At 47.7% G+C, this 13,168-nt stretch overlaps 5 protein-coding genes across 5 annotated transcripts; 1 reads left to right on the top strand and 4 right to left on the bottom strand.

Moving 5' to 3' along the window:
* Positions 1-1,737: 1,737 nt before the first annotated feature.
* Positions 1,738-4,350, bottom strand: TrAtP1_002644 (uncharacterized protein; the record flags this gene model as incomplete). The annotated part of the gene is made up of 2 exons (XM_066111550.1): positions 3,970-4,350; positions 1,738-3,913 (listed from the first exon to the last, which is right to left on the bottom strand). Coding segments are annotated over exons 1-2 (2,497 nt in total), but the record flags the coding sequence as incomplete, so codon positions are not given.
* Positions 4,351-5,103: 753 nt separating this feature from the next.
* Positions 5,104-6,049, bottom strand: TrAtP1_002645 (uncharacterized protein; the record flags this gene model as incomplete). Its single annotated transcript, XM_066111551.1, has 2 exons — positions 5,104-5,725; positions 5,784-6,049. 2 exons carry the CDS (start codon positions 6,047-6,049, stop codon positions 5,104-5,106), a joined length of 888 nt encoding a protein of 295 aa, XP_065967627.1.
* A 2,110-nt stretch (positions 6,050-8,159) lies between these two features.
* Positions 8,160-9,587, bottom strand: TrAtP1_002646 (uncharacterized protein). The gene is made up of 2 exons (XM_066111552.1): positions 9,070-9,587; positions 8,160-9,006 (listed from the first exon to the last, which is right to left on the bottom strand). The coding sequence occupies exons 1-2, from the start codon at positions 9,511-9,513 to the stop codon at positions 8,335-8,337; spliced, it is 1,116 nt and encodes a 371-aa protein (XP_065967628.1). The 5' UTR covers positions 9,514-9,587; the 3' UTR covers positions 8,160-8,334.
* A 154-nt stretch (positions 9,588-9,741) lies between these two features.
* Positions 9,742-12,296, bottom strand: TrAtP1_002647 (uncharacterized protein; the record flags this gene model as incomplete). The annotated part of the gene is made up of 3 exons (XM_066111553.1): positions 11,967-12,296; positions 11,431-11,915; positions 9,742-11,375 (listed from the first exon to the last, which is right to left on the bottom strand). Exons 1-3 carry the CDS (start codon positions 12,158-12,160, stop codon positions 9,742-9,744), a joined length of 2,313 nt encoding a protein of 770 aa, XP_065967629.1. The 5' UTR covers positions 12,161-12,296.
* A 155-nt stretch (positions 12,297-12,451) lies between these two features.
* On the top strand, positions 12,452-13,138 carry TrAtP1_002648 (uncharacterized protein). Its single transcript, XM_014093752.2, has 4 exons — positions 12,452-12,624; positions 12,678-12,764; positions 12,821-12,956; positions 13,010-13,138. Exons 1-4 carry the CDS (start codon positions 12,606-12,608, stop codon positions 13,068-13,070), a joined length of 303 nt encoding a protein of 100 aa, XP_013949227.2. The 5' UTR covers positions 12,452-12,605; the 3' UTR covers positions 13,071-13,138.
* Positions 13,139-13,168: the final 30 nt, after the last annotated feature.

Here is a 13,168-nt window from a genome sequence, read left to right on the forward strand (position 1 = left end):
TTTACGTATTGCTAAGGTTAATCCATTCCCTCCGATAGATGAAACCAGCACCTCTACCTAACCCTACCTAACCCTAACCCTAACCCTAACCCTAACCCCTAACCCTAACCCTAACCCTAACCCTAACCCTAACCCTAACCCTAACCTAAACGTTCTCCAAATTCGATTGACCAGTCGCGTGAATGCAAAATTTCGCAGCTCCTCGGGAAGCACCTTGATCCAGACGGGATGGAAGCTCAATGACCCGTAGACGGCACCCTGGTCGTTGTGGCCCGCGTAGATGATTCGCGTTGGGTTGTGCAGGAAGTGCAAGACTTCATTCGTGATCCAGGGCCGTCGCATTGCTCTCAGAATATCGGTTTGAGTCTTATCATATGCAACAATGACGGGTATCGTCTCGTACAGCTTCGAGAACGTCATTACCTGCCCCAGCAGACTGTCGCCAGAAAGCTGCTGGTCGATTGAAATAACATCCACGACAAGGTACCGAAATCCTAGCGTCTTGCCGAGGATTATTGCACTCCACATATTGCGGGACGCATGATCTTCTTGGTCTGTGTCCCATCGCCACGAGAGAACGGCGGCCTCATCCGGTCTTTCAGTGGGTATTTGGATGACTTCGGTCGGAAGCTGCTTCCACGTAGTGTATCCATCTCTTGCAACTTGACACAAGTCGCCCTCAGTGATCTTGTCAACAACGAGTGCTGACCATTTAGAGGGATGCATTGCGTTCTGTTTATTAGCACAGAGCAGTCGGCTCTGGTTGTTATGCTCTATTCGGAAGTCGGCTTTATCGAGTATCCACCGCTACGAGTCTAGCGGGACGAGAATAAGTTAGGGAAAGATATAGGAAGAGAAGAAAAATTGCAAGAGAATCCAAGACGTTGGGCGGAAATTGGGCGGGAAATCATTGGTGTAGGTAGGTGGAGGAGTGCTTACAAACACTTGGATCTATCAAAGCTAATTGATACAGCCAAGTCCAGGTTCAGCGTCCGCATTCTTAATATAGAGATTTATCCAGATTAGGCAGGTGGGATTGGAGCACAGTGCACTATTGTCCAGCGAAAGTCCCTTCCATAACAGCAGCCGGAATTGGCTGACCTAACTTATGCCTAAGGCAGCAGCATGATGCCATATAACCAACTGTCCGCAAATGGCTTACGTTTCCTGTTCTGGCTTTTCCACCACGGCCACAACCCTTTGAAGTCATGGCTCCTCAACTTGAAAAATACATGCACAGGCTAATATTAGCCAAAATCCGCGGAGGAGATTCAAACGAAGAAATATCCGAAGACATATCCAGTCCTGACCGCATCGTCACTCCCCGTGCCATCCGTAGAATCCGATCGACATACACTCGATATGGGACCGCGACCACTCCAGCGAAGCGTACTGGTCCGGATCCCAAGATAACCCCGTTAATGCTAGATGCACTGTATATCTAGATTGCGAAAGAACAAAATTAGTTGCTAGTTTATAGTTAATCTAGTTTATCTTACCTTATAAACTTGTTGTTGTAATTAAACAGATTGGGTTGTATTATTATTATACTTAAAGAAATAGTAATTGCTTGGTTTTAATTAGTTGTCTAGAATATAGTATTTCCTTTCCAAGGCCTGCTGTCGCAACCAAGTGTTGTTGGGTTATGATAGTTTATTATAAAATCCCTAAACTAAATCTAGAAACTCTAGGACTATTTATTATAAAATCCCTAAACTAAATCTAGAAACTCTGGGACTCCAATCCCACCATGCTTGTATCTCATATGATCATATACCTGTTCCCCTTTGGGAAAGGTTTGCAAGCATACCCAGCAAATATGTGTTTCACAAGCCGAGCAGGTCATATGGTTGCAGCCGAACGTTTTCTCAATCAATGTACCACAATTGGGACAATCCTTAATACCGAGCTCCTTCTTAGCTGCCTGCAGTGCCTTGTAATCACCAGATAAGTGGTAATGGTGCTCAGCACAGGTTAGACCATCGTGAGAGACATTGCAGGCTGTGCAAACTGTAACAAGACATGATGGACATTTGAACATGGAGCTTTCACTAGTAATAGCTGTGCTATCATTGCTCCTTGCTGGTCTTGCCGCTCGATAGATTTGCCCACAGTCTGGAGTAGGGCAGTATTGAAAATCACTCGGATGGCGTGCTACATGTGTTGTAAACGCGGCCTCTAACATGTCTTCTAGGGCTGTTGATGAAAGGTGCACTTGAAGCTCTGTAAGGAGGAGAACCTTATTGCAATTGCCGGCATCACCTTGACAACAGATACCGGGACCTGATTTGACGCCAGCAAAGCACAAATCCTCTAAGCAACCGCTGCAGTAAAGGTGCTTGCAAGTCGTCTGTATCGGGTTGTCGGCTGGTGTCCAGCAAATAACGCAGTCACTGATGGAGACAGGTTCCGACTTTTCCCCCAACACTGCTTGTTCACGTTGCAGGATCTCCCGCGCAATGATTAAATCAGCCTTGGATCCCACCACGAGAATGCGGCGTGGACTAGAGGCGATGTCCAAGATAACTTTGTCATTCCCGATAGCCTCTGCCATGGCTCGGTAACCACCTTTGAAGGCCCAGGAGAATTGTGGCACATCAAGCTCAATGACATGGATAGAGATTGGATGCGCATTGGCAAGCTTACTGACTGCTAGCTGCGCTTTTTCATGTCGTAGCTGGGGACCAAAGAGTCGAAGTTGGGATTTACGTTTGTCGCGAACAATGAGAACACCAAGCTCACGCTCAAGCTGCTTTATACTCTGATAAGCGTCGCCGTTGGTTGCAAAGGAAGGGGCCCATATAGGTTTTCCATCCTTCATCATGACTTCTCCACTGATAATTTTCTCCAGAGTGGTCTTAGCCCTGGCGACATCACCACCGTTTTCTCCTTCAATTTTCACGACCTGGAGGCCTTGAGTAGGAGGATATGCGGTACAGAGCACATGCTGTGCCGCCCATGCTTTCTTATGGTCTGTCAGCTCTTGTTCAACGGCGTCATAGATTCGAGCCAAAATCTTGAACCTTGCTGAGTGTACAAGTTGTACTGTAAGTTTGCCAGTTTTGTTAAACGACAGAGGCTCATTATGAAACAACTTGACAGCTTGTAGCGCATCCGCATCATTCATGAACCAAGCCTTTGCCTTGAAGCGCTTCCCGGGTATCTCAAGGCTCCCTTCCCACTTCTCCAATGGCCCAACTGTGAGTAGTAAGGATTCGATCAATGCGTTTGCCATTGGCAGGTCAACGTCATAGCTTGCAGCGCTCAGCTCCACATGACGTGGAGCCATTGCGGCAGGGATAGCTCTTGTAATATCCTCCTTCTTAGCAAGCGCTGGAACGTTTGAAAGCCTGAGGGTCCAAGCTAACGGGTTCCTACTACCCGCACCGCGTGTAGGCCCTTCGCAGTGAACGCTTTGGTCGAGAATTTTATATGTGCCCGCAGAGAACTTCAAGCCAACTTTTCCGGCTACTCCTCCGGTGCCAAAGTTCAACCAAGCGGTCTTGGTTGGCTTGTGCCAGGAGCAATATACTTTCTTCGAATCGATTCGACGGTGGTTGGTCGCCTGAGATATTGAGGCATTGATTGGAACCGCTATGGGAGAACCGTGCCTCTTCGAACCCAGTAGCCCACAAAGACGTATGGAAAATTGAGGGTCTTCGACCCTTACATCGGCACTGCAATGCGAACTGTCTGTTGGTCTAGATATGCGAACGCAATCTTCAGGCACGGTAAAGTCGAATGAGGTAAGAAGAGTAACCACAGACTTTGCAGTTGTAAATTGAGGTAGGTTACTGATGCGGACTGCAGAAAAGTCAGATGGAAAGCTAACTTGGGAGACGACGGCGCCATCTCCGAAGCGGACCAGAGCGCCTTTGAGCTCCCGACACCAGTTTTCGGTGATTGAATCATCCTAGCCACCAATAAGTACTCATCTATAAAATAAAACCTATTCAGTAATCCAAATACCTCCACTTCCATTTTGGAATCTGCAACATCCTGTGGATTATCGTGTGCAAATGGACACTTTTCGTTCTTTGCACACATTCCACGTAGATAGAATCGACAAGATATGCGTGAGCGCGTGTCTCCTTGCGGCGTGGCATCGCTAAGACCACTGAGGCTTTTCGGATCGGTGTAGGCAACATTCTCTTTTTCGTTTGCCGCATGAGAGAACGGGCAACTGGTACCATTACGGCAGCGGCGTTGAACGAAAAATTGGCATGGTATAGAGGACCGCCGATCCGTTTGTGGCGGCCCAGCCTCCAGAGTTTGGTTCCAAGCTTCCATGAGAGCTTGTGGGCTTTGAATGATTCAACGCTGATTTTGATCAAGCTCTCATGTTTGTTGCCCAATCCTCTGGAATCGGGCGATGCGGGTGTTGGGCTATGGTGACACAATGCCTAATGCCACGTGACGCAGCCTTGTCGTTGAAGTGTCTGGTTCCATACATGTATGGGAGGAAACTCATGTACCGGGATGTGGATAACGATCCGAAAATCCGCCCAGCCAATAGGGCACCCAACAAATAGGGCACCCAACAATGACCTAGTAAACGAGCCCATGGACGAGCATGAGCGTCGCACATAGGTAGAATGCGAATCACTCCCTCCAATTGTACTCGAGATTGGCACCTCAGTGTTTATTTCTACTTTAGACAGTTCCACCAGAACGCGCCGCTGGTTTCAGCATTGCCACTATGGCTCTTCAGCCTGGCATTGAGTTAGGATACAGCTTCTATTCTTTATAAAGCTTATTGGTACTATATGAGGAAATGCAATCTGTATTTGTGTTTACATATTGGAGGATACTTTGTAGGAAAGGAATGTTGAGAAGCTGTCATGGCTGCGGTACGTCTTGCCCTCGTGAAGCACTTGGAGTCGTTCGCGACTACTTGCTGTCCGGCCTGATCATTATTGATAAGGGGCAATTCTCTGCTAGCAACAAGTGAACCCGATCGTCTGCAAGTCTGTATCGTGTCTGCTTGCAGCTACGAACCGAATCTTTTCTTGGAGCCCCGAATTTTGTGTCCCTCTGGAAACTCCTCGTGCGGTCCCAGGTGTTGGCTACAGTTACGTAGTTCCAGTACAACCAAACAGGTCGCTATAGATTCTCAGAGATTTTGCCAAGAAAGCTACTCAGAACTTTCTGAATCGCGAGTGGCTCGTCAGCTGAAGGATTATGACCAGAACTTTCGAAAACTACAAGCTCGCTCCTGGATATTCCTTGGTGAATCTCCTCTGAATCTTCAACGGGACAGATGGGATCGTGACGTCCAGCGATTACCAAAGTGGGGGTATTAATTTGATGAAGCTTGTTGCGGACGTCAAATCGAGGCACGCTGGATGACCAAGCGGCATTATGCACCTCCCAGCGCATTTTGAAGTCATCTCCAGCACCCTCAAAAGCTGCAGGACCCTCTTCCTCGTTCATTTCCTTTGCGGGCGTGTATATAGCAAGGATCTCTGCCAACCCATTTGCGCCATCTTCATTATCTCTGACATTGCCAGACCACATCCTTACCTGGCGATCAAGGTCAGGGCTGATTCGTGGCGAAGTAAAAATGTTCTTCAGGATACGTAAGCTTCCCCTGAATCCACAGGCCCAAGTGTTGCGCAAGATTAGGCCTAAAAGTCGGTCAGGATACGTCAAAGCGTATCCGAGAGCAAGAAAGCCACCATATGAACCCCCTGCAAGTATGAATGTCTCAACGCCGGCCCAGGCTCTATAGTGTCTTGTTAGAACATTGCTTGACAGCTTGAACTACGGAATGAATGTCTTACCTGATCTCATCCAGATCAGAAATCCACTGCTCATCTGCTAATGAGCCCTGGGAATCACTCTTCCCGCTTCCCCTTGCATCGTATACGAGCACGCGTAACTTGTCTGCGAGAAAGGCAAACGAAGCAAGTGGCTCATTGAGGCTCGAAAGTCCGGGTGCACCATGAAGGGCTATCAACAACGGTCTATCTGTATGTTCGTCGCCTAGTAGCTTGACGCGGATGTTTGTTCCATCGTTTAGAGTAATGGTTTTTTCGATGGATGACATTTCTTAAAGAGATGGTATGTAGTATAATCAAGTCGTCTACTTTGCTTTGCTGTGCGAAGGCTATTGTCGAGCTCTTAAACGCTTAGTTTACTCGCGTTGGGGCATTGCAGGATTTATGCTGAAGCAGAACCGGTACAGGGCCAACATCCAAGATACGTTCAGTCGGTATTCAAGGCCGCATTTGTAAGCTCATTATCGTCAATCTTTCCACTCTGATCGGCAGTCCGAGTCAATAAGGGGTTGGGACATACGTCGCCCACCGAGATACTGAAAAAGGCAATTCTCGCTGAGCGGGATGCTACTAATCCAAAACCGGCATGTTGAGCACGCAGACAAAGCCGACGTGAATGACGCGCTGCGCTCGAGACCAAGTATAAACAGAAGGTCTATTTATGCGAAACATCTCTTCTCGATGAAAACTTGCCGATTATCTGTATTGCCCCAATCATCATAATGAATGTTAAATGTGCGATTGAAAGCCACCAAAGCGAAGGGATTGTCGCTTGGAAAGAGCATCCGGCAAATCCACAAAACTGGACCAGAGGAAAGAAAACAGTCAATTTGGGAATTGTCTCTCTCCTGGCATTTATCACGTACAAGGAACCTATCTCTTTATGCATTTGATCGCATGCTGATTACTCTATAGGCCTCTTGAGTCCTCCATCATTGTGCCCGGCGTTCCTCTTCTACAGAAGGACTTTCACGAAACAAGTCATTTGATAACTTCACTTGTTGTATCTATATTCGTTCTAGGATTTGCATTTGGCCCCATTCTCTTGTCACCATTGTCGGAGCTCTATGGAAGGAGGTTGGTGCTTAATGTCTGCAACGTGGCTACGCTCGCTTTCTCGATCGCCAGTGCAAGCGCCCCTAACATCGCCTCATTTATCGTCTTCCGATTCATCGCAGGCAGCTTCGGGGCTGGGCCGATGAATATTGGCGGTGGCAGTATCGCCGACCAAGTATCATTCGACAGAAGAGGAACAGTTATGTCTATCTTCTTCACAGGCATCTTCTTGGGACCTGTTCTAGGGTATGTGCCATGCCACAAATATGGATGGTCAATTAACAATAAGTGTTTAGGCCTGTGATTGGCGGTTTTGTTGCACATGCTCTTGGCTGGCGCTGGGTATTTTGGCTTATGGCAATTGTGGTATAGTGACATTATAGTTCGTTCGCCGTGTTGGCCTAAAGCGCTAATCAATATTATAGAAGGGCGTAATAACTATTGTGACGTTGCTATTTCTTTCTGAAAGTCATGCACCAACAATTCAACTGAAAAGAGAAAGGGAAGGGGGAACATGTTCAACAGACATGCCTGTCATAGATGCAACCGAAAGGAAGAAACTTCTTATACGATCGCTTATTAGACCCATCAGGATGTTGACTCAAAGCCCCATAGTGGCAGGTCTTTCTCTATACCTCGCGCTAATCTACGGTTATTTATACCTGCTCTTCACCACGTTCTCGACCATTTTCCCGCAACAATACGGCTTTAGCACCGAGACCCTCGGATTGGCTTTTCTTGGCATGGGCGTTGGCCAGTTATTGGCACTTCTTTTATTATCGTGGCTTAGCGACTGGCTACAAGAAAGGCTGACCAAGAGATATGGAAAAGCAAAACCAGAGTACCTACCAAACATGCCGAGTGCTAGAAAGAAATTACTGACATGGGTAGTAGATACCGACTATTGCCTATCGTGCTTGGAATTCCACTACTTCCAGCCGGCCTGTTTGTGTATGGATGGACCACCGAATATAGAGTCCATTGGATGGCTCCCATCGTGTCCTCGGGATTCATTGGGGCAGGGCTTATATTCACCTTTGTAAGTAAAGCTCGTTCTTGACAAACCCATCACCCGCGCACACTAATAATATCGTCAAGTTGCCTACACAAATATACATGATCGATGCTTTTACAGCTTTTGCTGCTAGCGCGCTCGCAGCGACAAGCATTGTGCGTAGCATCGTGGGAGGAATTTTACCCATGGCTGGTTTGCCTCTATACGAAGCGCTCGGCTACGGTTGGGTAAGTCTAAAAGTGCTACTTATACATTGTTCTCACAGTAACATAGTGCACAGGGTAATTCCGTCCTCGGGTTTATTGCCATCATACTATCTGCCGCACCGTTACTTTTTTGGAAATATGGAGAAACTCTGCGAAAGAAATATACCGTGTCTTTTGATTGAGGAGAATATAGATATGTGGCTCCGAATACAATACGATATGAGTTACATATTCGAATGGCTTGGAGCGTTTTCATCCGAGTCTCCCCTTGGGCAGTCTAGTCTCGTTTTTCTTCAGCGATTGCAATAAACTCTGCTTGTCTTTTCAAGCTGACAGCTACCTTTAATAGCCACTCCAGATTGAGTTTGCCAGCTTCTCCTAGCTCTAAAGTCCCTGCAATGTACCGCTCCTCGAAATCCTTAGCTCCGTGGTGGAAACGATCTAAGGAAAGCTTGATATCGCGGGTGAGTCTCAGAGATACCATCCGTTTGAAAGCTATATCGTCCTCCACAGAAGCCCTATACTCGCCAAATTTCAATTCAGGAGTCTCGTTTGTGAAATATATTGTAGGATTGTTCGTGACATCCAAGAGAATGTTTATCTGCCACTGATGCAGAAATGATAGTGTCATGAGGCGAGAACAGCCTGAATCGCAATGTTCACACGCGAGATACTTTGCTGCTTGATGTATAGAGTCGGTTATAAGACAAAAGATCTTATCTAGCTGCACGGCACCCTTCGACTTTCTTATAGACGAAAGTTGATTGGTGACAGAATGGACGGATATAAAACATGACTCTGAGCAGATGCCAATATCCCCAAGAAAAGGTCCTGGCGGTAAGCCAGACGGTCCCAAGGAATTTAGAATCTCGGTCAAGCTGGGAGATGCAGCTTGAGCAATATTGTAAGACTCCAGCGGCATGGACGGATCTGGGAAGGCGGCAGCTATCTATAGACTGTTAGCAGTGTTCAATTGTTATTAGTGCTCGGGTACCTGTGCGGGTAAACAAACGGCGTGTCCAGACTCATCAGCTCCACTCCAGATATTCCCATCCTCTCCATTCTTCTCCACGAGACTCAATTGCAATGGCTCAGTGAGGTTGATTCCACCGTCACGCAATACATTCTGACTCGAGACGCCCGTCTGTTGCACATGCCACTCTATGTTGCTGTCGTCAGCTTTACGCTTACCGCGTCTGCGTGACGCGTTGTAGGTGCATGCTGAAGGATCGAGTGACGATTCACAGCGTCTGCATGGATTCCCTCCCGTGCATTTGACCTTTGACTTCCGACACTGCACGCAGGACGAATTTAGTTTGGGCGGTATCGAGTCAGATTCCATAATTGATACTGGTGCGCCACTGAGAAACGTTGCAGCGGGCGACTGAGTCGGCAAGCAGGCACTAGAATCCCACCGTCCTCGATAGGACGCAGGGATTTCGTTTAGAACAGGCATCTAAGAGGTTAAAGCCAAGATGTCTGAGAATACACTGAGTGCAAAGAGCGAAGATGGGCGACTTAACATTTACCTGTTACCTAGGTACATTAATTAGTAAGCGTTCAGTGGAACCTGCATATACTTACAGGCACAGTTATACCTAGAACTACCTACATGTATCTATAGAAGCAAGGCGTAATAGAGAGTGCCATAAATAATACTCGAAGCAATGGGAAATATATTGATTTATTTAACAAAGTCCCCTGTAGTATATAAGCCCTTATCTGAATTATTTACCTGCTGAGGATTATAATATGTCAAATTTGGATTGAATTCCATGTCCATCAGCATCCAGCTCCCGTCATCGCATACGTTCTCAGGAAGCCATCGGAACGGCGTCTCTACTCCGTTTCCGCACAATGTAGGATCTAAAGCAACATGAACACGGCCGAGGAATGGTCCATTGCCAAGCGAAGCTTCACTTTGGTAAGCCAGGGGCGCCGTGTCTTGTTCCGAGTCTTCGGGGCAGAGCAGGGGTGGCGCATGGCCGAAGTCAATATGTCGGCTTTGATCGTGTGGTTCGTGCTGAACGATTGGCTGGGCTGGAAGAGATGATAGCGAAGTATCCTCTCCATTTCCCTTCATAGCGTCTGGAACAGGCTGTGTTTTGTCCTCTGTGGCCGCCGCTGGAGGACCCATTGAATTGCTGAGAGCCTGGCCCTCTTCTGTTGTCTGCGGCGCTCCATTTTTTGTTATCTGGCCGTGTAGCAACTGGCTTATAATCAGCGCGCATCGGCTGGCGGAAGGCGTGCTCTCTGCTTGGCGAAGGATTTCCATGCCGAAATCTAGGCGTGCCCCTGACTCATGCGCCAACGTCGTGTCACCGCCAATTTCTTGACATTCTTTCAAGTCACGGACGTTGATAGTGCAGGCCACAAACATGGTATATGTCTGAAGCCAAGTGATGCAGCGGAATCCAAAACGTCGGACATGCATTGTAAACAGTATATCAGTTGCCCGCGCTGCTTCGGTACATCGCGCCTTCGCCGCCGCGGATAGCGCTCGATATGGGCGGCAAAGCAGAATCACAGTAGTGTGATAGAGCAGGTTTAATAGTAGGATATGCAGAGGAGGGCAGAGTACAGCTCTGATATCCTGCTGCACTAATAACTCACGAGGTAGTCGGGAAGACCAGTTTTCGAGCTTCTCGAGGGTCTTTGTCAGATATATCAGTAAGTCGTCTCGCTCTGCCCTATGTGGGCGCGAGTAAAGCGTGTCGAGGACATCCTGGATTATTGTACAGAGCTCACAGTAAGCAGCAAATCTCGTACTGCTGAGAGCACGATGCCGAATAAGACTTTCAGATAAAGATCCTTGGACTAGAACGGGCTGCCAAATTTCGTCGTCGGCATCTCGCCCGTCTAGGAGAGTGTCCGCAGTGGGCAGCTCAATGACTTCTAACATAGTAGGGGCTCGGCCTAGACACAAACTCATAGTCTTGTCCCATGAGTAGCAACTCCAGAACATTTGCTGCCGCAGCGCGAGATCTTCGCCCGAGAACTGCGACGACAGCGGGCCGAGCTTCTTGGGATCCACATGCAAGCCCAAGTCTCTAGCCATACGAAAGGCCATGCCACTGTATAGCCAGCCTTGTGACGTCCTCCCGCACGCGCATTCTCGCGATGAGAATATTAGCAGGCCCTGGAGCGTGGCGATGGAACTTCCTCGATCAATATCCTTAACGAGGAGCCCGAGGGCACGTTTTGCAAAGCGTTCACCGACATCTTTGGCGTCTGGTCGTGGCGAATACCGAGCAGCTTGCGACAGCACAGCGCTTAGAAGAAAAGGTGAAACGTATGGGCCAAGAGTATGCAAGTCTCCTGGCAACTTGAGTCAGCGGGCTCGACGTGAAGTTCAAGCGGGTGTTAGACTTACGAAGAAACACCTTTTTGACTAGAACACAATGGAGATGGTGAGGCCAGCACCAATATGTGGCCAGCAGCTCATGCAACATTATAGGAGAGATCTCAGCTAGAAAAGCAGCCATTTCGTTTTGCTCTTCTGGTCTAATGTCTGACCCATAGGCGAGATTACTATCATCTTGTGCTTCGTCCCGAGGTTTTTTTTGTGGATCAATATGATATAAGCTGGTGCGGCCATAGAAGTAAACTTGACCATCAATTCCAATGGAAGTTTCTTCTTGGAAATCATTAGCTTCGAGTTCAGCAAGATGCCTAGAAGCGTCAGCGTTGGCTGGACTAGGTGCTCGTGCCCGGCCCCCTTTCGGCTTTTCAACAACTACGGGATTTGACAACAGTGAGGATATATCACTTTCACTAGCGGTGCGTAGTTGCTGGAACCGATCTTCGTAAGCTTTCAATTGCCGCTGAAGTGCGACAGCAAATGCAACCGATGGTCTCCTATTGCATCGCCTATTAGCATTGTGACCACTTGGTGCTGGATATACTAACTTGTCATAGCTGCATGTTTCATGAGCAGTAACGCATTTTTTGCACACTGGAAAGGATCCATCACACTTGGCCTTGCGTCTCCTGCAGTTGGCACAAGCGAAGCCGTATCTTCTCCCCTGGCTTCGCGGTGGGCTGGACTGTTGCCGCGCCACAGGCGACTGTGCGAGTGACGAATCTCTGCGGGTCTCTGTCATCGTACCAAAAGATAATCAGAGTTGTCGTTATAGGGTCGAAAGCTCCAAGAGTGAACCAGCATCCGGACCACTTTCTTACCGCGGGAGATAGCTGTCGAGGAGCTGGATGCTTCAGTTGCGAGTAGCCATGCGAACCACAGTCATCCTGCCGAGCTATCCTCGTATATCCGACAGTCGGAGAGATGCCGGCTTTGGCGGAAAGATGCCAGACAGGTGGAGACACTACTGTATTTAGAAGTTGTCTAAAGTTGGGGAAGGGCTGGGTCGAAGCTAGGCTAATAACAGGTCCAGGGCTAATGACTCTCTTTCAGACGTATTCATAGCCCTTAGAGAAGTGGCACATTACGTTTCGCTATACCGGGGTCGATATTGAGGGGTACAATTATCCCAAGTTCCATGTTGTTGCAGTTCACAATTATCACACATCCAGAATTGCAAGTGAACAATGCCAGTCTATCATATTGGTGAGCATCCACGCATTCCGATGATGGTTGAATGAATTGACTGAGCTTGTTAGTCCTGTTCAAGCTTAAGCCTAATATCAGCAAGGCTCAGCTCGCAGAGTGGTCTGAACTGGGTGCCGCTATGGTGGGAAAAATACCTGGTATTGATCTCGTCAGTCTCTATTGGTTTGAGAAAAGAATTCTAATACCAACAAAGGCTTGTTGAAATGGGATGCCAATCCTCCTTTACCAGCTACTGCCCATCGAGCCCAAGGATATGATATGGGCCTCATCGCAGTTCTGGAAAAGCCAGAAGATGTTGTGACTTACGGCAAGCATCCGGTGCATCAACGGTATGTTTTAAAAGCTCTCACTGTAATTTTACTGACAAACTGAAATTGAATAGTGTTCACGAGATTCGCGAAGCATTGTGCAGTCAGACGTTGGCCTATGACTTTGAGTTTTAAGGGGAACGTCTACGCTCATAAATAGAATAGTCTCTCTCACATTCATAAATATCTAGTTGTCTTCAAACATTTATTATCAAATGGTACTCCTAAATATA

This window comes from Trichoderma atroviride, chromosome 2 (genome assembly GCF_020647795.1).
Source record: "Trichoderma atroviride chromosome 2, complete sequence".
Classification (NCBI taxonomy): Eukaryota; Fungi; Ascomycota; class Sordariomycetes; order Hypocreales; family Hypocreaceae; genus Trichoderma; species Trichoderma atroviride.